General features: G+C 41.8%; 1 protein-coding gene and 2 long non-coding RNA genes across 15 annotated transcripts in view; 1 reads left to right on the top strand and 2 right to left on the bottom strand.

Moving 5' to 3' along the window:
- Positions 1-27491, top strand: part of ZNF385B (zinc finger protein 385B) — a 203038-nt gene that overhangs the window by 126218 nt on the left and 49329 nt on the right. The window contains exon 1 of one of the 13 annotated variants that reach the window (XM_083629806.1): positions 21733-21756. The exons of the other annotated variants lie outside the window; for them this stretch is intronic. Within the exon in view, the coding sequence (XP_083485932.1) occupies positions 21748-21756 (9 nt within the window). The 5' untranslated portion in view covers positions 21733-21747. Of the gene's footprint in view, positions 1-21732; positions 21757-27491 lie in introns of those variants that run through there. 13 annotated transcript variants of the gene reach the window in all.
- Positions 262-27247, bottom strand: LOC310743823. Its single transcript, XR_014539251.1, has 3 exons — positions 27143-27247; positions 2781-2878; positions 262-549 (listed from the first exon to the last, which is right to left on the bottom strand). It is a non-coding gene; the product is annotated as an uncharacterized lncRNA (long non-coding RNA).
- On the bottom strand, positions 2933-14647 carry LOC310743745. The gene is made up of 5 exons (XR_014539210.1): positions 13789-14647; positions 13372-13587; positions 4264-6849; positions 3281-3792; positions 2933-3246 (listed from the first exon to the last, which is right to left on the bottom strand). It is a non-coding gene; the product is annotated as an uncharacterized lncRNA (long non-coding RNA).

The following is a 27491-nucleotide window of genomic DNA, read 5'->3' as shown; positions in this document are numbered from 1 at the left end:
TGTAATTTAACATGGGCAGTGAGATCTTCATTGGGTGTTAGGTAGTTGATGTTTGTCTTTCCAGCCTTGCAGAGTAATCCTCTTAGCCACCGTGGTCCATCTGTTAGTCCTTACACACAGGAATATAACAGGAATATTTGTGAGGGTTCACAAATACAAAGGATCTCTCCAAAACAAAGTTAGTATGAGCAGTTATTTTTATACTGTAAACCTATGATCCTCAGATGAAGGATTGTATATAAAATAAATAAATAGATAGATAATTTATTACGGTCAAAGACCCGCTCGCATAACACAATAAAAACAGTGTTCATAAAGATACAATATACAATCAGAGCAGATTGCAGCAATAGCTCATGAGTTAAAATTGAGATATATACATACACCCGTACAACTGAAATTTGGGCTACCCTAAAAATTGACCCTGAGGCACCCCAAAGGGCGACTTCACCATTTCCCTAGAAAGCTCTTTTATTCTAGAGGATGATCTGTGCCTACAAATCTGGGCGCAGAATCTGGCTACCAGCCAGGTCGTCTTGTGTTCTTTGCCTAAGAGGAGAGAATTAAGTTTAGACTTGTCTGAAAGATCGGCGAGCCTCTTCAGCAAAGGATCAATGGTGTCTCTACGAATCTCAACATAAAAAGGACATCTAAAAAATATGTGTTCGGGGCTTTCCTATTTCCCCTAATGGGCAGGCGCAAAGTCTCTGTGCGTACGGGACTCTTCTAGAGGAGCCTTCCAGAACCGGTGAGGGCAAGGCCGAGCTTCTAGCAAGAGTGAAAGCCCTTCTTGCGTTTCTGGATGCGAGGAAATAGAGATATGTTGCTGGAGCGGCTACATATCTCCCGTTTTCTATAAATAAATAAATAAATTCTAACCCAAGGGCCTCGGTTCAGCTCCAGCCTTTGTCAGAGCAAGTTGCTCGCTAGGAGCTCTTGCTGGTACAGCGGCAACCAGCCTGCCTTGGCCCCTTGCTGTGTGAGCTCTTTGGGACCACAATGGGATTATTAAGCATTTAAATGCTTGAGCTACCAGTGCAGTGTCGTGAAACATATTTACATCATTACTGCGCTGGTCTTGCACAGGCCTCAGTGTGCATTAGTTCTCTTCACTCGACAAAATGTGCCGTGTTTGTTTATCTATAGAGCTTCATTCAGGCTTCTGTTACTCAACCTGAAGTGCCTGCATTCTCCCATTCCTTCTGAACTGGTTTTTTCCCCCCTCCTCCTTTGCCTTCTCTGCCACCTTATTCTCTTTGCTCACCACCAGTCTTCATTTTAAGTTCAGGAGTTTCCGCTTTCATCTCCTGCCTTTGTGCCTTTTCCTTTGCTGCACCTCATCTTTTGAATCCGCCCTCCCCACCCCACAGTGTGTGCATTGTTTCATCCATCTCCATCTCCATGAAGTGTTGAAATATTACCTTTGCTCGGGCCATCCTTCCCCCATAGGATTTGCTTCTTCTGCCCCTTGCATTTCCCGACCCCTTATTTATCATGTATTTCATCTTACGCTGACTGTTGGGAACCGTCTCTTTCTAATCTCTGTAAAGTACCTAGCCTGTGGGTTGGACCTTAATAATTTAATATTAGGATGCCAAACTGATGAAAAAAACTCTCCACTTAATCCCTGCATTAAGTTGTGGGTTGTGTATACAGTGTACAGCACTGGTTTTGAAGGATAGCACTTCGCCTCCCCCCTATAATTTAGTAAATGGCATAACCCACCCACCCCAAAAAAGAGGTAGAGGGGTTTCTTAGCTAATTTTTTTTTAGGAGGGAGATAAGCTTCAAAAAGTCATATGTCACTCTTAACCTTCATTTTTATAATTCCTTTTCTTGATGCTCTCAAAATAGTTCCCAAATAGATTCCAACAGAATTTTCCTATAAGCTTATATTGCATACCATTTAAAACCAATATCTTGCGTGTTTGCAAAGCCAGCATTGCCCTGTTGAGGTTATTCAGCAGGGACCCATTGTGTAAATAACAAGCTCATAGCATTAGAAAGAAGAGTGACTCAAGTCATTTTGTGGATCATGCCGTCCAGTGCGTACATACAGTTTGCTCATGCATAATAGTTACAAGATATGCAAAGCATTATATAATAATTGTAATTTCAAGGGTGGGGGGGAACCTCTATTATCAGCACCGCCAGACACTGGGGGTTGAACCAATGCCAGCTGTTGCTTTTCATTCTTCCCCTTTCTGTCTCCCTCCCTCTCAGAAGTTTCCCCTATTACTTGCAAATAAATTCTGCTGACAGACTTTGTGTTTCAGTACAAAGTATTAGAGAAAGATGATAGAATAGCATTTGCAATCTTGAAAACAAGAATAAGTAATACCTTTAAATATTAATGTATTCATTTCAAAGCAGCCGAATCTGAGAATCTGATAATAAGTATGTGGCACATATTTATTTAAATGTGGGTGACAGTCTGGGAGGTGTCGCTTTGCCTCTCTTTCCTACATCAAAAAAATATATATATTGCTGGATTTTGTCACACGTGGGCAGTGTCATGTTATAAGTGGCAGTGCTGTAGGCTGAAAAACTGGTCACGAGCCCTTGATAGTTACTTGATAGGAGTAGTCACAGTGCATGGCCCTAGGCAAAACTATGGGCAAATAGAAGCTTTTGCTTGTTTATTTGCAAAAATGTATATACTGCCAGTGCTAAGAAAAAATACATAATGGCAGTGAACAGCATAAGATCAGCAATAAAATTTTATTAATGAAACAAGTACAAAATATATAACATTATAGAAACTAGTATTGCCATCAAACCTTGAACCTCCTTCATTGGAATCCTGGTGGTACATAGTAGCTCAGTTTTGAGATGAGTATTACAGCCCCCAAAGATCTTATCTGGCTTGGACTTTAACCTGAGATGGAGAAGAACTTAAGTCATCTCTTACCCATGCACTTAGATAGATAGATAGATAATTTATTATGGTCGGATACCAGGTTATAAAACACACTTGGGGGTACAATCCCAGAAGGAAAACAAACATTTAAAACAATGTACAACAATAAATTTAAAATTTATAAATGGGATAAGCGTATAGACACTTAAAACTTTAAGATAAGCTACCGCAGAGAGATGACCCAGAGTCACCCATGGAACCGAGTTTGGGGATTTTCTTAACGAACCAGTTTGGGTTGGGGGATGGTCTGCGCCTACAGATCTGTACACAGAATCTGGTGACCATCCAGGTCGTCTTATGATCTTTGCCTAACAGGAGAAGGTCAACTTTTTGCTTTTCCAGGAGATCAGCAAGCCTCACCAGCAGGGGATCAATGGTCTCACTGCGTGCCTCTTCATAAAAGAGACATCTAAAGAATAAGTGCTCTGGGCTCCCTATGTCCCCCAGTGATGAGGCACAAAGTCTCTGAGCATATGGGACTTTTTTAAAGGATCCTTCCAGGACCGGCGAGGGCAGAGCTGTACCCATGCACTTATTCACCCTTCTTCTCCATCAGCAGTGATATAATGAAGGAAAGAGAGGGAGGTTTCTCTCTCCTTTGCCACGGTACTGTGGGTACAAGCTAGGCTTCAAGAGTACACCAAAAAAAGAGGATGTGGTACTCAGAGAGATGTTTCAATTCCTCCACTGCTGTGTCAGCAAGCCAGGTAAGCAGCAGGCTGAGAGGAGCAGGACCAATAGTTGGGTGGGGAGGAGGAGGCTCAGAGGCTTGCTGAGGAGGTGAGGTTGGAATGGCAAGACCCATCTCACACCAGATGACATCAACAGGTTTGACAGGGTTCAGTTTTGCTTGGAATAAGCCAAATTGTTTACTAAGTTTTTTTTTTTAAAAGATATTTATTGGAGTTTTACAAAAACATATATAAAAAGAAAGAAATACAATAAAAGAAACATAGAAAAATACATAAAATAAGAAAAAGAAAATAAAAACAAATCCATTTTTGTAACCCTAACTCATTATCTTATTTCCTTGGCCTCCTCACACCTCCCCTTTTCGTATCCCCATTTAAATAATCAAATCAGCAAATCCTTACCCTCTTTCGTTTATCTTAACTCTATATCTTAACATATTATAACTCTATATTTTCGTCCATTATCAATTCAATTTTGCATACTCTTGTTAACTTTGTTGCTAATACCACTTATTTTCAATCCAACATCATTTTAACATTCCTTAATTTTACAGTGTTTCTGCAGATAGTCTTTAAATTTCTTCCAGTCTTCTTCCACCAACTCTTCTTCCAGGTCTCGGATTCTGCCAGTCATTTCCGTAAATTGTTTACTAAGTTTTGAGGTAAATAGATTGGTTTTGAAAACCAATTGTCAGGCTCGACTGGGGAAATTCCTTCCATCACTATCCAAAACCCCAGCGAAAGAGCTTAGAATTCACTGTCAGGCAGCTCACTTGGTTTCTAGGAGTGCATGTTCAGGAAGCTGTCCCTTCAGTACCATTCCTGATTTATTTATTTATTTTAATATCTTCTTGGCATTTGAAATAGTTGCACTCTTCATGCTAAACCTGTTCTGCTTTGAGCATCAGTCCCAGCAGTACTGGGGTTCAGGTTTGGGCAAACAGCGCAAGGCAAGGCTTAATTGGTGTGCTGGGCTCAGGTTGGAGACTTAGTGAAAGAAGAGCTCAAATGTTGAGAAGGCATCCTCAAAAGGAGGTTTCGATAGGTGCTGCGGCTCTGAATAGTAGCCAACACTGCCTTCTGTGCCTTCTTCATTTATTGGAGTCCAGCCTCCTTTCATAGTTTTTGGCTCACAGAGCTGGGGAAGGTTCCACGAGGGCTTTGAGCTGGAGTCACTAGGGCAGTGTGACCTCCTTAGGCACAGCAGGCTCCTCTTATGCATTTGCTTCTGTTCCCTGGGAACAGATTCGACTCCTGATACTTGGCCTCATTCTCCAAAGGGGTGTGCATCTCCAACCTTGGGGCCAAGCCAGTCCTACTGATAAAGAATTCCTGAGCGAAATAAGTTCCAGCTACTTTGTATACCTTAGATGCCACCGGTACAATGCAGTCAGGCTAATTCCCTCTTGAACCTTTTGCCTCTAAACCGTGTCAGAAGCAGCTCAAGAGAAGGAGAGACTGCCAACCACATAGTACAACAGCCTCCTGTCGGAAAAGGGAGATACTTTTCATGGTACACTCAGTGCTCACCCAAAACCCTCATGATTTAACAGACATGGGTTTTGCAAGTTACAGTGGTACCTCGGGTTACAGACGCCTCAGGTTACAGACTCTGCTAACTACAGATTCTGCTAACCTTGGGTTAAGAACTTTGCTTCAGGATGAGATCAGAAATCGTGTGGCGGTGCAGCGGCAGCAGGAGGCCCAATTAGCTAAAGTGGTGCCTCAGGTTAAGAACAGTTTCAGGTTAAGAACAGACCTCCAGAACGAATTAAGTTCTTAACCCGAGGTACCACTGTATATTTTCTTCTGGCTCTTCATCTACTTAGAATTCTGTATGGTGTCTTGTGTGAATATTGTGCACACAACACCAGTTATAAGCTTTCTTTAATCAGTATTGCAACATGCTCCCCACCTCTAGAATGAGGATTTGGTACCAACAATATGGTCTTGCAGGCATTTACAAGGGAAGCTTCTGAACAAGTACAAATTTTGAAGAGCAGAACTCAACAAAGTTGGATTTAATAGTATTACCTCTAGTTATAAAATGAAATGTATGAAACCATAAAGGTTTCTGAAAACGAGCTGTTAGCAGTTACCAGGCACCATGTTATATTGTGCAGCAAACAACCATCTTCCTACTTCCTCTGATCTACACTATTTATTTATAGCTTTATGGATTGAAAGCCCCTTGTCTTTAATCTCCTCTGTTTATGATTTAGGCCTGTTTTCTTTGTCTTCAAGGAGCTGTCTGTCATTGATCCTCCTCTAAAATTAACTTTTAACATATGGGGTTTAAAAAAAAAAGAAGAGATGTTGGTTAATGGCTTTTGCTGATGAAATGTTAATAATTGATTTTAGCAGAAGGATGTACTAATTCACATAGTGCTTTCGACAGGGCCAACTTTGTACTTTGGAGTCTTGATACCTTTATGCTTAGTATTTTGTATCTTGATTTTTTACAACCTTTTTCCCTCCAGCTATTTTATTTTGGAGACATAGCAAAATTAGCAGTATAAGCTGTTAGGACATGAAAAACAGGCACTTGCAGCTTTCTAGCTTAACAGTCTTCATCGTCGATCCGAGATTCCTGATCTGCAATATTCTTTCATTCTGCTGAGTATAAAAACAGGATGAAGTTCCCCCTTCACACTTTATTGAAAAACCCATGTTAGATCCACCAAATGGGGGAACAGATCTGATTGCAGGTCTTCTGTTATCAGTATATGGGTCACTAATTCTGTGATTTCTTTAATTTTGAAGCTCCAGCCAGGTCTCAAATTCGGTTCGCAGCAGAAGCAAAAAAGAGCTAGGCAAGGATTGAGAAGGAAGCAGATCAGACAGAGGCAGCCCTACTGTTAGGTCATTATAGACAACAAATTGCCAATTGTTTTATTTATTATTACGTTTCACCACCCACAAGAGTGACATTTGGATTTTCTGCCTTAGGCACCAAATTGTGTTGGCCCTTGTCTGTAAGGAAGGAAGCTATACCCTCAGGTCACTGCAGATCCTATCCAATTCCATCTGTGATTTCTGACTTTTTATGTCTACTACCTGCATATTTTCTGAACTTTCTCTACAACTCAAATGGATATAAACTATAGGACTTAGTGAAAATGCCTTCCCAAATTGGTGGTCCCACTTGCGGGTGGTAAATTTGGGAGAACCACTTCAGAGATTGGGGGCGGGGGAGAGACAGTGAAATGATATGCCAGCTTTACAGGTGGGTACTTACTTGTACTTACTTGGGATGCAGGTGGCGCTGTGGGTTAAACCACAGAGCCTAGGACTTGCTGATCAGAAGGTCGGCGGTTTGAATCCCCACAACGGGGTGAGCTCCCATTGCTCGGTCCCTGCTCTTGCCAACTTAGCAGTTCAAAAGCACGTCAAACTGCAAGTAGATAGACTTCCGGAGGCGGCGCCAACGGCAATGGCGGTCTCCTTCTGAGTAGGAGGAGAAGCTCCGTAGAAAGTGGGTCTGTCCGCTACGGCGAAGCGGAGACCCGATCTGAAATCGCAGGCAGAAAGAGCCTGCGAGCGTGGGACCCAGCAGGCACCTTTTGCACCCCCCGTTTCAGCGAGGGAGCCCCGTAGGGGGTTCCGGTGCACAGCGGGAGCGGCGCGGTGCTACGGGTCGATTGCTGCGTCTATGGAGCGAAGCCGCGTAGCTGTTGCCGGAGAGCGCTGACCTTTTTCCTGTGAAATTCGGCTGCAAAAAGAACATCCGTGAGTAGGGGAATTTAAGAAATTTGGACTTGAAGAGTAAAAAATAAGCGAATTTGGGCTCCGAAGCGGAAAGGTGTAAACAGGAAGTCCGCCTTTCCGTTTTGTAACAGATCAAAGCAAAGACATTCCAACGCTATTATTCTAAAGTGGACCGTAAAGTTTTGATTCCAAGCATTAAAAGAAAGAACTCCCCCCTTAGAGGAGAGGGGGGAAGCTAAGAAAGTGACTGTATTTCTTCTGGGGACCTTCTGGGAACCTAATAGACTTTTTGTGGAATCCCTGGGAACGGACTGCCAGATTTATGAGGATTGCTACATTTGGGCTCGCACCGACTATAGATACTGTAAATATTTAAGATCTAACTCTGCAAGGAGATACATTTAGAAAGTCTCCTTTGGACTGAATTGTTTGTTTCAATTAAAGAGGGGACACGGAAAGTTACAAAAAAACTTTGTTATTTGGTTACTGAGAATCCAATGGTGGTTACTGTGTCCCCCTAGAGGACTACTGAAGTCTGTATCTGACTGGGGGAATTTTCCACTGTTAACTTTGGGGACTTTCCATTGCAAGGCTTGACTGTGGGAACTGACCTTGATAGAAGATAAAGGGGAATGACTGAACAAAGAGCAACAAGATCTAAGGTCAAAGTGCAACAGTCCACTTTAGTCTCCCAGCAATGCAGAGCATCTGTGCCTGGCCCCCCTGCGACTCAGGAGGAAGACACAGGGCAAATTGAGATAAAAGGAATGGCCTCAGAAGGGGAATTTACATCTGTATTGAATAAAATTTACGAGAAATTGGAAGGCCTAAGTAAACAGGTCTCAGACCAGTCAACTGAAATTAAAGGGAACACAGCTAGCATCAACTCAAATACAAAAGCTATAGAAAAACTGTTGGAGGAATCTGCGACTACTAGGAAAATAGCTGAGGAAGCAAAAGAAAAAGCTGTGGCTGTGGAGGAAGAAATCAAACCTATGCGTAAACAGATTGGGGACCATCAGGCCTTATTGTCCATGGTCGAATTGAGAGAGAGGCAGACAAACCTGAGGATCAGGGCGGTGCCAGAACTTGAGAAAGATAATTTGAGCGACTATCTTTCACAGGAATTTGAGAAATTTTGGAATCTGGAGCTGGAAAAAGATTTTAAGATAGTGAGCGCCTTCAGACTTGGAAGAGGAGGGAGGAAAAACAGGGTGAGAGACTGTTTGGTGACCCTCCGTTCGAAAGAGGAACGAGATAAAATATTGGGTGCTCACTTCCAGAAGACCTTAGAGATCAATGAGTCCAGAGTGGAGATTTTTAAAGATATACCGAAACATCTTTTGGATTTGAGAACTAACTACGGAGACTTGGTGGCCTTGCTGAGAAGGAATTCCATTGCTTTCAGATGGGAGTTCCCCCAGGGACTGTCCTTTACTTTTAAAGGAAAAAAGTTTAGAATCAGATCAGTGGAAGATAAGGAAAAATTTCTGAGAGACTTTGAAGAAGATTTACAAAAAGAAGCGACAGATGTGCTAAAAGCCTTGAGACCAGGAGTAGACACAGCACTACCACCTTCGGGACTTGACAAATCGAAAAAGAAGATACCACCGCAAGAACTTGACGAGCTTTTGGGAGCGGCCGGAGGAAACTAAAATAATTACACTATGTCTCTGCAATTATTAAGTTGGAATATTCACGGTTTTAACTCTCTGGAGAAGAGGAGGAAAGTCTTTCATATATTGAAAAAGGAACAATTGGACCTAATTTGTTTGCAGGAAACCCACGTGGTAAGGCTCCATAGAAAAGTTCTTATTAATAAAAGACTGGGCCAAGAATTCATCTCATCGGACAAAGTTAAAAAGAGAGGAGTTGTTATTTACGCTAAAGAGAGCCTATCACCGAAATTTGTTTTTAAAGATGAACAAGGAAGGTTTGTTGCAATTGAGATCCAACTACAAGGTGAAAAATACTTGATCGTAGGAGTATATGCACCAAATGAGGGGAAATCTGAATTTTTTAAGAAATTGCATGAGACATTGTTGGACTATCTGGACTATAACATCATTATGATGGGAGATATGAATGGGGTGGTATCTACAAACATGGATAAGTCGCAGAGACAGGTGGTAACTAAAGACGGCAGACTACCAAAAACCTTCTTTGAACTAGTTGACAATATGGACCTTACTGATATCTGGAGAACTAAGAACCCCCTTGGAAGAGAGGGAACATTCTTCTCTGAAGCCAATATGACCTGGACAAGAATTGATCAAATATGGATAACTAGAGGACTGGCACCTAAGATACGAAAAGTGGAAATTTGCCCAAAAACTTGCTCCGACCACAATGCAGTGAAGATGGAGATGAAACTAATGCCAATCGGTTCTTTTAGATGGAGGATGAATGACACCCTGTTCAGAGACCAGGAGGTGACTAAGAAGGCCCAAAAAACTTTGAGAGACTATTTCAAGATAAATTTGAACACTACGGTTGAAAAAAGAACAATCTGGGACGCAGGCAAAGCGGTCATGAGAGGGTTTTTGATCCAACAGAATGCAATAAAGAAGAGAACCCAAAATGAGAAAAAAGATAAAATTTTGGAAAAAATAAAAGAAGGAGAGAAGAGACTAAGAGCGAAACCAAAATCCCAAGAGATTCTGAGAGAAATTAAGTTATATCAAGTACAATATATGAAAATGATAAATCAGGAAGTGGAATGGAAAATTAAGCAGATGAGACAAAAGTCATTTGAATCGGCTAACAAATGTGGGAAACTGCTAGCATGGCAGATGAAGAAAAGACAGAAATTAAATACTATTACAAATTTGGAGGTAAATGGAAAGATCATACAGAATCCATTGGAAATTAGAAACTGCTTCCAGAGATATTTTAAACAACTCTACACACAAGGGCCACAGAAAGAGGCCGAGTTAGACCAATTCCTGAGGAAAAATGGATTACAAAAAATTTCTCAAGAAAAAAAGACAATGTTGAGTGACAAAATTACAGAACAGGAAGTGGAGGGTGCCATTCAGAACATGCAGTTGGGTAAATCTCCAGGACCAGACGGCTTAACCTCCAAATATTATAGAGTTTTGAAAGATTGGTTAATTCGGCCACTAATGGAGGTGTGCAATGAGATATTAGAGGGGAAAAAGGCGCCGGAGTCGTGGCAGGAAGCTTACATTACACTTATACCGAAAACTGAGTCTGAAAAGACGCAACTTAAGAACTACCGCCCCATATCCCTCCTTAATGTGGATTACAAAATATGTGCTGACATTTTGGCTAATAGGTTAAAAAAAGTACTATTGGAAGAGATCCATAAGGACCAAGCTGGCTTCCTCCCGGGTAGACACTTGTCGGACAATACGAGGAATATAATTAACATTTTGGAGAAGTTGCAAGTGAATATAAATACTAAAGCAGTTTTAATTTTCATAGATGCGGAGAAAGCCTTTGACAACATTTCTTGGAGTTTTATGAAGAAAAATCTTCAGGGGATGGGGGTGGGCCAAGGGTTTGAAAATGGTATAAGTGCAATTTATTCAGATCAAAAGGCTAAATTAATTGTTAACAATGTGGTGACAGAGGGATTTAAGATAGAGAAAGGTACACGACAAGGCTGCCCAATCTCCCCATTGTTGTTCATTTCAGTCCTGGAGGTACTATTGAACATGATTAGAAGGGACCGTCTGATTAAAGGCATTCAGGTCGGAGCTAAGCAATATAAATTGAAAGCATTTGCAGATGACTTAGTCTTAACATTACAGGAGCCAGAATCTAGTTCGAAAAGAGTTTTGGAAGTGATTCAAGAATTTGGGCAGATGGCTGGTTTTAAGTTGAACAAGTCAAAAACTAAAGTTCTTGAGAAAAATTTAACACCGATTGAGAAAGAAAGGTTTCAGAAGGAGACAGGCCTAACAATAGTAAAGAAAGTTAAATATTTGGGGGTTAACATGACTGCTAAGAACTTAAACTTATTTAAAGATAACTATGAGAAATGTTGGCTAGAAGTGAAGAAAGATTTAGAGATATGGTCAAACCTGAAGCTTTCCTTGTTGGGCAGAATTGCGGCTATAAAGATGAATGTATTGCCAAAGATGTTATTTTTGTTTCAATCTTTGCAAATTCTGGACAAGATGGACTGTTTCAAGAAGTGGCAGAGAGATATCTCTAGATTTGTCTGGCAGGGCAAGAAGCCCAGAATAAAATTTAAAATACTAACTGATGCTAAAGAAAGAGGTGGATTTGCCCTGCCAGACCTGAAACTTTATTATGAATCAGCTGCATTTTGTTGGCTGAAAGAATGGCTGCTTCTTGAAAACACAGACATTTTGGATTTAGAAGGTTTTAATAATGTTTTTGGGTGGCATGCATATTTGTGGTACGACAAGGTTAAAGCTCATAAAGCATTTAAAAATCATATTGTCAGGAAAGCATTGTTTAATGTCTGGTTAAGATATAAAGACCTACTGGAGAATAAAACCCCAAGGTGGTTGTCACCAATGGAAGCAAAGGCACTGAAAAAGTCCAATATGGAGGCCAAATGGCCGAAATATTGGGAAATACTGGAACAAGAAGGAGATAAATTGAAATTGCAGAGTTTTGAGAAATTAAAAGACAAGGTGCGAGATTGGTTGCACTATTCTCAAATAAGAGAGGCCTATAATTTGGACAAAAAAATAGGTTTCCAGGTGGAAAAATCAAAATTGGAAACTGAATTGTTAGAACCCAAAACTAAAACACTTTCAAGAATGTATAACTTGCTGCTAAAATGGAACACGCAGGATGAAACAGTTAAATCTGCTATGATTAAATGGGCACAAGATGTTGGTCATAACATCATGTTTGCTGACTGGGAACAGTTGTGGACCACAGGTATGAAATTTACGGCATGTAATGCCCTAAGAGAGAATATTATGAAAATGATATACAGGTGGTACATGACACCAGTCAAGCTTGCAAAAATCTATCATTTGCCCGACAATAAATGTTGGAAGTGTAAAGAAAATGAAGGAACATTCTTTCACCTTTGGTGGACATGCCCAAAGATTAAGGCTTTCTGGGAGATGATTTATAACGAAATGAAAAAAATATTTAAATATACATTCCTTAAGAAGCCAGAGGCCTTTCTCTTGGGCATGGTAGGCCAATTGGTGCCAAAGAAGGACAGAACTTTCTTTATGTATGCAACAACTGCAGCAAGAATTCTCATCGCAAAGTATTGGAAGACACAAGAGCTACCCACCCTGGAAGAGTGGCAGATGAAGCTGATGGATTATATGGAATTGGCGGAAATGACTGGCAGAATCCGAGACCTGGGAGAAGAGATGGTGGAAGAAGACTGGAAGAAATTTAAAGACTATCTTCAGAAATACTATAAAATTAATGAATGTTAAAATTATGCTTGGATTGGTAATAAGTGGTAATTAGTGACAAAAGTTAATAAGATTATGGAAAAAAGGTATTGATAAATGGTTGAAAATATCGACATATAATATGTTATGGTATAAAGTTAAAATATTTGAAAAAGGGTAAGAATTTGCTGAATCAAATATGTAAACGGGAATACAAAAGGGGGGAGGTGTGAGGAGGTCAAGAACATAAGCATATGAATTTGAGGATACTGGGAAAAATGGATTTGTTTTATTTCTTTTTCCAAACTTAGCTTTTCTTAATTAGCTGTTGTTTTTCTTCTGTGTATTTTTTGTGTTTTCTTTTTTGTAATATTTATTTTTATCTATGGCTTTTTATTCTGTGAATTTTTATTTTTCTCTTTTGTAAAACTCCAATAAAAATTAATTTAAAAAAAACAAACAAACTGCAAGTAGATAAATAGGTACCGCTCCAGCGGGAATGTAAACGGCGTTTCCATGCACTGCTCTGGTTCGCCAGAAGCAGCTTAGTCCTGTTGGCCACATGACCCGGAAGCTGTACGCCTGCTCCCTCGGCCAATAAAGCGAGATGAGCGCCACAACCCCAGAGTCGGCTATGACTGGACCTAATGGTCGGGGTCCCTTTACCTTTACCTTTACCTTTACTTACTTGGCAGAGCAATGGCCCTCCCCATCCCTTAAAAAATGGTTTGTAGTGGCAGCTGCCTCCCATTGACCACCCTGAGAATGATGCTATGTCATTCCATGGTCAATATGAGTGTTTGTGGGAGTCAGCTGGATAGCTCAGTTGGTTAGAGTGTAGTGCTGATAACACCAAGGTTGCAGGTTCGATCCTTGTATGGGGCAGCTGCATATTCCTGCTATCCTATCTTTAAAAGACATCTGAAGGCAGCCCTGTTTAGGGAAGTTTTTAATATTTAATGCTGTACTGTTTTTAACATTTGATTGGGAGCCGCCCAGAGTGGCTGGGGAAACTCAGCCAGATGGGTGGGGTATAAATAATAAATAAATTATTATTATTATTATTATTATTATTATTATTATTATTATTATTATTTATTATTACAGGGAGTTGGACTAGGAGTTGGTCCCTTCAAACTCTATAGTTCTATGATTCTATCTCCTACCTGGTCCTCTTAAAGTAAGAACACCAGGAATTGAACCAGGGACCTTCTATATGCAAAGAATGGGCTGTAATGCTGATCTATGGCTCCTTCCATAGAAGAAGCTTCTTACATCTTCAGAGCAAAGACATGCTTGAAGAAAGAAAGAAAGAAAGAAAGAAAGAAAGAAAGAAAGAAAGAAAGAAAGAAAACCTCATCCAGTATTAGGGAATCAGGTTGCACTGAGCATCAGAGTGGTGGCATCACACTACATAGTGTATTTGCATAGGAATGGATAACACCTTGTGCTCTCTGTTATCCCATAGCTGTGAGGGAATGAGCTTTATGTTTACCTGGCAGCCTCACCATTTGCATTCTTTTGTTACTGCCCAAACTGGGTTTGTCACTTTCAGACAAAAGGGGATGAGCATTAGACACAGCAGGAGAAAGGATAGTAAGGTGGGGGTAGTTGCACATTCTAATTTCTTTTCTGAAAGACCACAGTTGAAGAATATAATTATTTGCTCACTTGGCAACTTATACACTGCAGGTACTCCTCTCATTCAGACAAGTTTCTGCTAGTCTGCATCCATATTTCCTTGTTCTGCTCTGCTTGTGAGAGACAGAGCTGTGGCAGGTTTGTCTTTTTTCCTATAAAGTGGGTTACAGGCGTGTTTATGGATAAACTATGGTGGGATAAAACTGAAAGATGGACAAAAGGCAGAGGGGATAGTAAAAACCTTAGAATACTTCCAGTTGTTTCTCGAACTGAATCCATAGATATGGGGTGCTGCAGTGCTTTGTTTCCTCCAGGGGGCACTCAGGGGTATGCAGTACCGGCACCTCTTGTTGTTGTTGTTAAAAAGTGTGGCACTTACTGTAACAACATCATGGTGAGTACCTGCACCCATTTTTCAAGGGGGAAAAAGCACTAGGGTGCTGACACATGGCGTGGCAGCTTACCATGGATATCGTGCAGCTCATGCAAACAAGATTTTACATGATGTCATAAAATGCCATCTCACCTCATACACACACACACAGTTTAATGCAAATTTACAATTTCTGGGTTGTTACTTTTAACTTGCTGGATTGTCTGCATTACTGGTAAATCCAGATTAAATGGCAAAATAATACGCGTCCACACTTCGTTGAGGATGATGTCGTGCAGGTGCCAGGGCTGGCCCAAGACATTTCGGCACCTGAGGTGAACCCCAAAATGTGCTTCCTCTCCGCCAGGGAAGAAGGGAGTCAGGGAGGAACTACATCAGGAACAAGGGGTGAGGAAGAAAGATTGACATCGGGATATCCTGCCGCCTGAGGCGATTGCCTTGCCTCATGGGTGGGTAATCCCTGAAAATCTTACATGAATAGGCAGCACCCAATAGCCTTGTGGAGGTGCCCTCAGTGCTGTGAGGCCTGATGAGAATATCTTTCATTCCCAGATTTAAAGAGGTAAATTCCTAGGTTCTAAATAGCATATGGAGAAAATGTATTTATCTGCTCTCTCTCTGTCTGTCTAATTCCTTGTCTGATGCTGTATGGAGATAATCACAGCCACAGCAATTCATGATATCGGATACCTGCAATGCAGGTGTTAGTTTCCCTCCTAAATCATTGAATTCATTTTTTGAAAAAATGTGTTTGTGACTAAAGTTATAAGAAATCTCATTTGGTTTTTTTAAAATAGAGGTTTTGTGTTGAATTCTCCTGCTTTACTGTGCAGGTTGGAGGCAAATAGTTGGAAGATCCCAGTAGCCTAGAGCTAGTTTATCTGTCCTGGGGCCCTTTAAATTTCCAGAAAAGCAGCCAAGAAACATAAACAAGGGGACTTGTTTCATAGATAGATTTTTGTCATCCCTCAGCCCCCAGGAAATAATTGTCCAGGACCACCAGAACTCTAAAGGAAAATAGGTACATGATAGTGTACACTCACCATACTAAAAAAAAATTAAAGTTGTTAATCTGTGCCCCATACAACTCCAAGAGCACACATGTTCAACCAAAATATTTGATAAAGTACTTAAAATAAAGATTGGTTTTTATGTTTATTTTGTAGTTTTACATAGGCCTAGTTCAGACACAGTGTGAAACTATAGTTTAGTGCAGGGTTTCCCAAACTTGGGTCTCCAGTCGTTTTTTGGACTACAATTCCCATCATCCCTAGCTAGCAGGACCAGTAGTCAGGGACGATGGGAATTGCAGTCCACAAACAGCTGGAGACCCAAGTTTGAGAAACACGGTGTAATGGCTTTAGGGGTTGCTTGTGCATAAGTTGCCCCCGCTCTGGGCTAGGTTGGCTGGTTAAACCATTTCTCGCTGGACAGCCATCCACTCCGTGGCTGTTCAGTCGCTGGCAGAATCCGTCAGTGGGCGTTTCTTAAACCTCTTCCAGCAAAGAAGTTCTTTGACGCCAAGTCGCCGCCTACTTTCCCTGCGCGGAAGTCTTCTGCGCAGGGTGGGTGTGGGCAGCGGAGGACCTGTGCTCTCTTCGCTGGTCTCCTGCGAAGAGTCCTGGAGCCCCCTCTCTGCTCTCCCCATCAGCCCCCCTCTATCCCTGGTGTTGCGCTGATTTTCTTCCCCAGCCGGAGACCTGCCTCCCTCCCTGCTTGGCCCCTCTCCAGCATCGCTGTGGAGCCTCGCCTCCTCCGCTAGTTCCGATGGCAGTTCCCTGACACACGGGTTTAGTGTTATGTGCATGAGCAGCAGATTTATACACTTGCTCACTCATTCCTCCATTCTCCTCCTCCAGTGTGGCCATCAGGAGAATACTGAAATAATCTGCTCCCCATTTAAAACTAGCTATAGTTTCTTGTTATGTCAGAAGTGAGAGAACCATGGTTAGTTTATACTATCGTTTCAGGGCCAGCCCACCCGTGAGGCACATACCTCAGGAGGCAAGACCCACAGGAGCAGCAATGTAGAGCTTTATTTCCACCCTGTTCCTCATGTAGAACTTCACTCACCCCTTCTTCACAGGCAAGGAGGGGGGCCCCATTTTGTGGTTCACCTCAGGTGCCAAAATGTATTGGGCCAGCCCTGTGTGGTTTGCTAACAAATCCAGCAAGGTTTGATCCTGACCTATTTGAACAAACCATGACTTATATTGACCATAGTGCGCACGAGTTCAGCTATAACTAGGAGCAACACTCCTCAGTAACAGCAATCCATTTTTCTTCGTGTAATGAAAAACTGAAGCTGCTGCTGTCTCTCAGTTATTAACCATTCTTGTTTAGTGTTATGTTCACTAACAGCAGTGAGCCTTGAGCTTGCATTCTCCCTCCTCCCCTCTCCTCCTCCAGCACAGCCTCAAGGAGGAGATCAGAAGTTTCCACTCTTAAGCTAAACAGTTTAATGGTTATTTAGGTGTGTTGTTTCCAGAACTCCTGGGCAGAATGTAGTGTGGTAGTCTTATAGCTAGTAAAAAGCTCCTGAAGTGAGTTATATCATTGTGATCTTCCATCAGCCACCAGCTGCTGTAGGAGCCTGAATCCTTTGAGCTGAGCTATTGAAACACCGATCTTAAATTATTTCAGGAAGTGAGTTCCTAAAATCACACACACACAGAGTCTTCTTTAAAAGTTTGGTACATAGAGATTGCCAGCAATATCTTTTAGAGCACTCTGCTTTTTGAGCTAAAAAATGTTCAGTTGCATTCAGATGATGCTGTGATCCTTAGTAATCTAGTAGCAACATAAGCCCTGAGATTTCAAAATAAGTATCTATTTGGGACTGTTTAGGGATAGAGGATTTAACCCATTCAGTGGGTTGTATGAGACTAACCTTCACCTCTGCCTATTTGGCAACTTAGTACTGATGAGAACAGGCCTTTTCTGTGGTGGCTCCCCGTTTGTGGAATGCTCTCCCCAGGAAGGCTCGCTTGGCACCTCCATTACATATACAGTCAAACCTCGTTTTGCAGACGGGATCCGTTCCAGAGACCCGTCCGCAAGCCGAAAATGATACACGTCAAAGTGCCGCATCTGTGCACATGTGCAGCACAATTTAGCATGCACGAGCAGCGAACCCGGAAGTAACCCAGTCCGGTACTTTCGGGTTTGCCACAGACGTTCACTGAGGCAGACGCAGAACGAGGTTTGACTGTATTTAGATACAGTGGTACCTCAGGTTCCATACGCTTCAGGTTCCATATTCTTCAGGTTACAGACTCCGCTAACCCAGAAATAGTACCTCGGGTTAAAAACTTTGCTTCAGGATGGGAACAGAAATCGCGCGGTGGCGGCGCGGCAGCAGCGGGAGGCACCATTAGCTAAAGTGGTGCTTCAGATTAAGAACAGTTTCAGGTTAAGAACGGACCTCCGGAACGAATTAAGTATGTAACCAGAGGTACCACTGTACCAGGCAAAAACACTCTTCTTCTCCCAGACCTTTGGCCAGTTAAACAATCTATGGCCTTTTAAACTAGGGACCGGTATTTTTTTGTTTGTTATTACGTTGTGCATTTTTGTGTTTTCATACTGTAAACAGCCCTGCTATCCTTAGATTTATTAATAATGGAATGAAGCTGCAGAAGCAGTAGCTTGTTCATGAAAGTTAGGCTGAGCAGAGATTGTGTGAGGAACCAAGCAGAGGAAGGGCGTGCAGTGGATGCAGTCCACCCCGGGTCACCACTGAGGGGGGTGACAAAATGCCGGGCAGCACTCAACACGGGGCCTGCAGCGCACCTGAGCCCCGCGTCTCTCCGCGCTGCCCAAACGGTCGACCCGCTGCCTCCCCCCAGCTGTAGGGCGGCTGAGTGAAGACTCTGGAGGCCCTGCAGTGCGCCCCGCCCCTGGACACGCCACCCTAGGCATCCGAGTGGCTCTTCCGCCGCTGAGCAGGGGTGTTCACTTTTGCCCCTATTTGAGTTCTGGATGACATCCCTAATCACCTGGACAAGAGAGGGAAGCTTTGCTTAAGATGCCATGCAGGCCCATGCAGTTTTGCACAGGTTGACCCAACCCGATGCCTCTCTCTTGAGCAGAAGTGATGCTCAGTAGAAGTTGGCTCCTGTGCCACTTCTGGCTGGGAAGACGAGGAAGAAAAGGTTGTTGTGATGAAATCCTTGAAGTTGAAGATAGACATGAGTCTCAGTAGGATCAGTTCTGTTCTTCAAGCGTGTGTGATAAAGTAGTTTTTTATTACATGGCATGTTTTCGTTAATTGTACGCTATATCTGCAGTTGTAAGTCTTACAGAGGTATTTTGATGCAGAGGTTTGTGAAATAAATTAATACTAAAAATAAGAAAGAGAGTTCTTGTTTGTGTAAGGATGCAAAACTAATATCTGTACTCATGTGAAGATGAACAGATAACTTCAGGCTTTGAAGTGGCTCTGTACTGTTGATGAATTTATAGAAGAAAGAAGGTGGAATTGCTGGAATATGTTCCAGGGTATTAGTTTAAATCAAGGCAATTTAAATCACCAAGAGAAAAGACTAATTTAAATAACTGATATAAATCAAGTTTCCCATTACTACTTTTCTTATTTCCTAGGCAGAAGCGCTCAATAATTTGTTGGTAGACGCATAAAAAAATGATCATTTGCAACCAGAAAGAGCACTCAGATTCCTAGAACTGCAACCCAAAAGCACACATGGGGGACCTCTAGATCAGGCTTCCTCAACCTCGGCCCTCCAGATGTTTTGAGACTACAATTCCCACCATCCCTGACCATTGGTCCTGCTAGCTAGGGATCATAGGAGTTGTAGGCCAAAAACAGCTGGAGGGCCAAGGTTGAGGAAGCATGCTCTAGATGTTGTTGACAACTCCCATCAGCTCCAGCCAGCTTGGTTAATAGTCAGGGGTAATGGGAGTTGTGGTCCAGCAACATCTGGAGGGCCAGAGGTTCCCCATCCCTGCTTCAAACATTTGCTCAAGCAATCCATGTTGTTGTTCTTTTGCACAGCATTATTCTATGGTCTTTATCCAGCCACCCTTAAATTCTTCACAAATCAATGGTGGTCATGGTGGAAGGAGGGGACGAAACAATTGGGCCCAATCCCTTCATAAGCTGCAGGTTGATGCAGTGGTCAGGTCTGGGTGCAGCAGATTCAGGGCCAACTCAGTCATGCTGCCTCCATGCTCTCATGGTGCCTCATTTTGGGACCTCCCACTGACAGGGAATTTGCCACCTGCCCACAACTTCAGCAGCTGGCAGGAGGCTGACAGTCAGCAGAACTGAACAAAAGGACACACCTGCTCAATCTAACATCCCCCATCCGTCACAGGGTTGGATTTATCTGCCCATCCGAAATAATTTAAGTCCTATTGAGTTAAGCATGAATACCTTCCATTGGATTAGGAGAAAAAAGATTTTAAACAAATAAAATGACACTTATTTGTTTTTTATGTGTGTACAGGCAAGGATACTAAATAAGACCTCTTAGTTGAAGAATGTGCCCAGAGTGTTACAGAATCAACTAAGAAGGGCTAGTAGTTACTGGGCATATTGAAATTGTCCCTAAGATGGGAAGTGTATGTCTGTGTTGCTTCTACAAACCTTTATATCATGAGAACTGAGCAAATTACAGAGCTCTGAAGCTTTAAGAATATAAGATTTAAACTGAGGTAACCAGACAGGCTGGAAAAGATCCTGGTAAAGTACAAAATGATGTCTTATAGAGAAAAGAAGTGGTTCCCAACATCTGTAACGATCGTAGTCTATGTAGAATCAAATCCATGTTCATAAACACACTACACGATATGGCAAATCATGGGCAGTATTTATAACACGTGATCTCAAACGGCTCACAGTTCATTCTTTACCTTAAAGAACTGGCAAAGCCATAGATCCAGATTTAAGAGAATATAAACAACAGCTTGCATTTTAAATGTTTGCATTATATTCAAACTTTATTTTAAACTCTTATTATTAAACTATATGTGAAATTCAGAAAACACTAAAAATCTATACATTCATTTTTTAATTTCCATTTTCATATTTAAAAATCGTTCATTTCCACTCACCTTTTAGTATCTCATCAAATTTAGGAAGAAAAAAGGTGGGGAAATATAATGTGGGGAAATATTGCATAGTAATCCATGTTAACCAGGGCAAGTGACTCACATGAATAGGGATTATTTTCCTTTGTATGGTGCAGAAGAGAACAAGTTGTTTCTGATTCTTGATGTACTACTACTGATACAGTCCAACAGGTTTGCCTATCCCTGTTTCAAGCAACTGTTTACAAAAGAGATTAAATGGAGAATACACCTGGAACTTGCCTGCACCGCTAACCATGTTAGTTGTATGTTTTGCCCATAGCTAGCATCTCTCCAAAACACAGCGAATACTGGGTTAAACGCTTGTCAGTTTCTTTTCAGCTAAATAGACCAAAATTATTAGTACCTGACAAGCTACATAGTTTCTCTGAGAAGCAAGCAGCAACTAACACCAACAAATTATGCCAGTTACTCATCATGGCATGTTTAATTTTATTTAGCAATCCAAGATCGGTTTAAAAACACAGCACTAACCTTCTGGCAGACAGGTACTATTTTGCTATTCAAACATGCTGTAATCCACCCTGCTTTCTGACATATTTAAAGAGTATTAATTGTTAATGCTGAGCCTTCTTGAATTCTGTTCTGGAAGCAGGCTGCATTCGGTCCTCCAGTTTGGGAAAGAACATCAGTTTGCTCCCACAGGAGTACTGATCTTAGCCTCGGGAGACTCTGCCAGCCGTATTGTTTGTGTGAGTTTCTCCTGGTTGCCGCTTGCTGTTGGAGACGAGGATTTTCATCACAGCCTGTGTTGCATTGTAGTGTTGCCTTTTTAATTTTAACTACCAACTGCCTGGTGTTACCGCTGCGGATTATTATCTGGAAATCTCTGGAGGAGCACTGCTGGGTCTTCAAACAGCTCTACAGACGATAGTGTTTCTTTCTGCCTTTCCTCTTTACTGGCGCCAGCTACTTCTGATGGTTCAGGTACTTTGCATTACTGCAGTATTTTGTGATTAACAGCTGTGGTAATTAGCAGACTGATTTATTTATTTATTTATTTATTTATTTTTTAAAAAAACCCCTAAAAGACACCATGGTACATTTAAAAAGCTACCTGCCGATAAGAGAATTTGCTGCATAGGTGCAGAAGGATGTGTGCATCACCTGTGTACTTAACGATATTACATGCTAACAGAAGCAGTAGCAAATGGTGAAAATCATACTGTGGTACATCTTGGAGCAGGAATTGGATATTATTAGTTAAGAAATGTCTTGGGCATTTGCATGTGTAAATTTAATAACTTGCCTTAGGGCATTTAATGTGTACGGTGATTTTGTAAGCATCTGGCTTCAATAGAATCTGTTGCTCTGAAGAGCAATATTAAATTTCCAGGCGAATTGTTCGAAGGTGTAGCTGTTCTCGTGTGGTTGGAATAGAAACGGGAAGGGTTTCATTCCATGTGCAAGAAGTTTTATTAAAATTACTGATTTAACCCTTGTTACCTGACTACATGTTGTTAATAAAATATATTTAATAAAATATATGTAATCCTGTTTTGGGGGTCCGCCAGCTGCGGGGCTTTGTGATTTGGCCAATGCCTTGCTACACCAGCAGAGCATAGGGTACACCATCACTGTGACAGGTGTGCTGGCAAAGCACTTTGGATACACCAGTGGAACTCTCCGCTACTAGAGGTGTTCCACCGGTGAAGATATGCTGGCATAATGGCTTAAATTGGGCATAATGGTGGGCTGGATGTGGGTGGCACATGGGAAGAGCCATTTAAAAAGAACTGTACCATTAAAAAAAAAGTAGCCACCGTGTCAGTTTACCATCCCAGCCGCATCACTGTGACAGAGCTGAGTGTTGGACACCGTGTCCATTCCACCAGTGTTATGGCAGCATATTTACAGTTCCGGGGTAATATGGGTATAGAATTGCTTAGCCCATAACAAAAGCAAAACAGAATTATCCAAATGGTCCTGAATGAACACATTTTAGCTGTGAAATCCCCTTTTATCTGCCATTTGGAAGCTAATTAGTCTCAGTCATAAACTGACTGTTGGCTGAACACGTGGTGTTATGCAAAACAGCCTCATGTGCCTGTGTTCTACTTTGGTGCAAATGTGTATGGAAGTGATTTGGATCGGCTTCGTTGATTGCCTGGTTTGTGTGATTTAAGCAGGTGGGGGGGGACCTTCTCCTGCTGCACTTCAGGTGCACAGTTTTCCTAGCACAAGGCAGAATCCAGACAAAATTAAGCACTAGTAGTTGACCCATGTGGGTGAGGTATGTGCTTAAACTTGCCCAATTAAAATCATTAAGATTTTTTTTTTAATGCTTTACTTTGGCTCCATCATACCCACAGTGATCATTTCTGTGTGAGAAAAAATGTAGCATGTGAAGCAGCCCATAAACAAAGCCACTTCCCCATGGGGGCTGGTTATTTCGATAGCCCGTGTTCTCTGATATCTACCTGAAGGACCATATCTCTCTACATGAGTCTGCCTGAGCTTTGAGAACTTTTGGGGAGGCATTTCTCTCTGCCCTCCACGTTTGAAGGCACATCTGGTAAGGACATAAAAGAGGGCCTTCTCAGTGGCTGCTCCTAGATAGCGGAACTCGCTTCCACAGGATGCTAGGCTAGCCCTCTGTTTGCTTTCCTTTTTTGCCAGCAGCAAATTCTTTTTTGTTCTTACAGACTTTTTTGGCCGCTAACTGGCTGTTGTGATAGAGTCTTTTAAGTATTGTTTTGTGTGTCTGTGCTTTCAAACAGTTTTAGTGGGGTTACTTACTTATTATTTTTAAAATACTTATATTTATTGTGTGTTTTAGTTGTATCTGTTTTAATTTCTGCTGGGAGAAAGGCAGGATAAAATTTAAATAAATATGTTATGTGTTTGGTTTAAGGTAAGAGTGGGGGACCTGAACTCAAACTCCCATCAGCTTGCAGGCAGCATGGCTAATTATTGGAGTCTCAGATTCCCCTTATTCCTGGTTTAAGATATCAGTCCTCAGATTTGCCACCGGGGTGTTAGAAAGGGATTCACTTAATGTACCTGTGAGCAATACCAGAACATCTGCTGTTTTCCATGGAGAACCGTGGGACTGCTAGTCTCAGGCCAATGAGTACCTGTGGCTATTTAGAAAGACAGCTGTTCAATTAGGAAAGACAGGCCATTACTATGGAAAGTTCAGGGGAAGGGTGAGCTGTAAGCATCTAAATGATCTCAGGAAATTTGGAGATAGTGTCAGAAGACCACCTGATAAAACCTCCTGGCATACCTGGTTTAATGCATTCCACTGTCATATGGAGACAGTGCTGTGTAAGCAACAATTTAGAGTTGTCCCTGAAAGACAACTATTTTGATGGTACCTAATAAATCCATTGGTTTATTATGGCCATTTGGAAGGAACCAATTGTCTACAATGGTTTTTTGGTGTAATTTGTGTTTCAGCCCAGTGTTTTATGGTGTTTCTTTGCTCAGTTTTGCTTTTCATTCTTGTGTTGGTAGTTTTACATTTGTTGAGGTGGAAGCCAAAAGAGGCTGCCTGCTCTGGGTCCAATAAAGTCCCTGTTGTCTTATGGTGAGATGGATTTATGGAAGTATAATCTAACATAAGAACATGCAGTGATTGTGATTAATAGAGCAATTGGGAAGGGAATGAGGAAGACCTGAGTTGGGTAAACAGCCTTTTCCCGTGCCATGCCAGGCTTGCACTGGGATGGCAAAAGTGAAGCCAAAACAGCTTTTCCTTTACTTTTGCCCTTTTCAGTTTGTTACCACCCTCCAAAAAAGCCATCACATCCATCATTTCCAGTGAAAGGAAATGCCTGCACCAGCTCCAGGGTTGGAATGTGTAGGTTTTAGAGATAGGCTTTGGGATGGGGAAGTTTCTTTCTTTTTTTTTTTTTTTTAAATAATATTTATTGAAGTTTCCAAAATACAGAAAGAGAAGAAAAGAAATTATGAAGATACATTCAGAACCTTATTTTCAAACATCCACTTTCTGGGACTCCCCCCTTCCCCCACCCCTACCGTATTCCCCTTTCATATTGTTGTTTCCACAAGTTCTGTTTCTGATTTAAAGCACAATTTATATACCCCATTGTTCAAATTTAAATTTATACAAACCTTATGCAACACCCTTGATAAAAAAAAAAAAAGCAAAAGATCTCTCCCCATAGCCCGCCCCCTTTTCTTTCCACAATGTCCCCCTTTTTTCCCATTAAAGTAAAAGCACACAGAATAAAAGTATAAAAAAATAAGAAATATATTAGAAAAAAGAAAACCAATTCAGAAAATAGTTGCAAGCCTTTGGATTCTAATTCTCCCTCCCCTTCCCCGGTTTAATTTCCCTTATCCTCCAATCTATGTTTCCAGCCTGGAAGTCTTAAGTCCATCAATCCCATTTTTCCCCCAACTCCTTGCAAAATTATTTCCCATTTTTAGGATTACTTTTTAAAAATTAATTCCTAAATCTTTAAAAATGTCAAATTATAAAATTCCCCCCATTGTTCTTTCAAGGTTATAGTCCAGCTTCCTCTTGTTCCGCTGCTAAAACTTTCTTATTCAGAAGTTTAGTAACTCTACATGGGTTGTTGTTATTCAGGAACAAAAACTTGCGTTCAGTCCCTTCCTTCTTCAGTGAAGTATTCTGTTGTCTCCTTTTAGTCTAAACACCCTGTAGACGAGATTCAGTTTCAGTTTTGCAGCTTTCCCAGGAGATAACCAGTTCTGTGAAATTCCGAAGTGTTGTATTTTTCCCGGCTTACGCCCATCTTTGTAATGTCCCGAAGCTCCTCTAGGGGGGTTGTTGTAACTTTGTTTCCAAAAATCCGATTGTTCTCCGTATTTTCGCCATTTTGTATTCAAGTCTTAACAAATTATATCAAGTTGTAACAAATTTGACCAGCAAGGTCCTTGTAATAAAATCCTCTTTAAAATTCCGACTTTGACAGCTACTTTGACAGCTGTCAAAATCACCGGCTCTTTTCACCAGGCTCACTCCTCAATCGCCCCGGTTCCCAGGGAGGGGGGTGCATTTTCCTTCTCCTTCAATTCTTCCTCCAGCACAATTCTTGTACTTTCCCATCATGGAATTCTTGATTTTAGCAAAGATACCGTTCTTTTTGGGCCTTGGCTTCCCAATCCTTGTTTTAAAATGTCTACAATAGGGAGGGGGACTGACTTCCTTTTTAGATCCCCCCCCGCTCGTCTCAAATCCAAAAAATTTTTCTTCTTTTAAACCCGATTTCCAATTTACTCACGGGTTGTTGTTAAAAGTCCAAATTCTCAATGGAAGAAGTCAGCGCTCTCCGCCGGATGGCATGCGGCTTCGCTCGGCAGGGATGGCAGAGGACTCAAAGCACCACGCTTCTCCCCGGCACCCGATCCGTAGCCTTTAAAAAGGCTCCTTCACGAGTCGGGAGGGCGCTAGCGGTGCTAGCCGAGTCTCCAAGTCCACGGCCCCCGTGGCCGTGGTTTCTAAGGGTCCCCGCATCGCCGGTGCGGTAAAACCCAGCCCCTGCCGAGCCGGCTCCCTCCGGAGCTCGGAGGGAGTCCGCCATTCGGCGATGGCGCCAACCCGGAAGTCCGGGATGGGGAAGTTTCTGCAGCAGTAGAAATAGGCCTTTTGGGGAGTCCGATCACCCTCTCCAAGGGCTGGCTGTCTCCCCACCCAGCCTTTCTCAACCTGTGGGTCCCCAGATGTTGTTGAACTACAACTCCCATCACCCCTAGCTAGCAAGGCCAGAGCTCAGGGATGATGGGAGTTGTAGTCCTACAACATCTGGGGACCCACAGGTTGAGAACCGCTGCCAGAAGACCCAAAACATCCCAATGTCTTCCTATGGACCATAGATTGCAGCCAGAGAAAGTAAGCTAGAAATCAATTTTCAAACCACAACCACAAACCGTGCATTAAAAATCATGTAAGAAAGATGAAAATCAATTAATCATGGTGGAAAGATTAATTGCCTGCATAGATAGGCTTGGTGGAACAGAAAAGTTTTCATTTAAAAGTTGAAATAGTTGAATTACTATCAATGTTATACCTCTCACTAATGCAAAACAAGTCTTAAAAGTCATTGTCTGAATAATCTTTAGAATTGCATCACTTGTTGATTCTATAATAGAGGACATAGGGGAATACGAGTCATTTTTTCCTAGTATGATAAAAGTCTAAAGATGCCTGCTTTGAACAAACACTCTTACCATAGATGAGTTTCCCAATTTATTTTTTGTGCGAGAGAAAATGAGAACACTTTTGCATTTCCTCTAGGATCAAGAGTGGAGCAATTTGTCTCCAAGGAAAGATTAAAGCATTTAGAGTTTTTTTTAGCTTTGGAAGAAAAAAAAGACTTACCATGGCTTATAAAATTAAGGTTGGTTTAGAGAGGATGGATAGAAAGGTCTCTCTCTTTCTCTCGTAAAATGAAGCTCAGGCTCACCCATTGAAATTGGTTGGCACTAGATTCAGAACAGACAAAAGAAAGAACTGTTTCACACAACTCAAATTAGCTTATAGACTTCACTACCACCAGGCAAGGTTATGTGGTCTTTTACATTAATCCCACCTTTGTTTTTATTGGTCCCGCCCACCCCTCAGTTTGAAAAACAGCCATTCACATTCCACAGGGGGTGTGTTTTTTTTTGCCAGACAGTTCTCATCTTAAATTTCAGGCTTCCAGGTCAGTTTAGCAAGACTGGTTTGG

This window comes from Podarcis filfolensis (genome assembly GCF_964270895.1).
Source record: "Podarcis filfolensis genome assembly, chromosome: 1".
In the NCBI taxonomy this organism is placed as follows: domain Eukaryota; kingdom Metazoa; phylum Chordata; class Lepidosauria; order Squamata; family Lacertidae; genus Podarcis; species Podarcis filfolensis.
The sequence above is the reverse complement of the archived record's forward strand: the minus strand, read 5'-3'. Positions and strand labels throughout refer to the sequence as shown.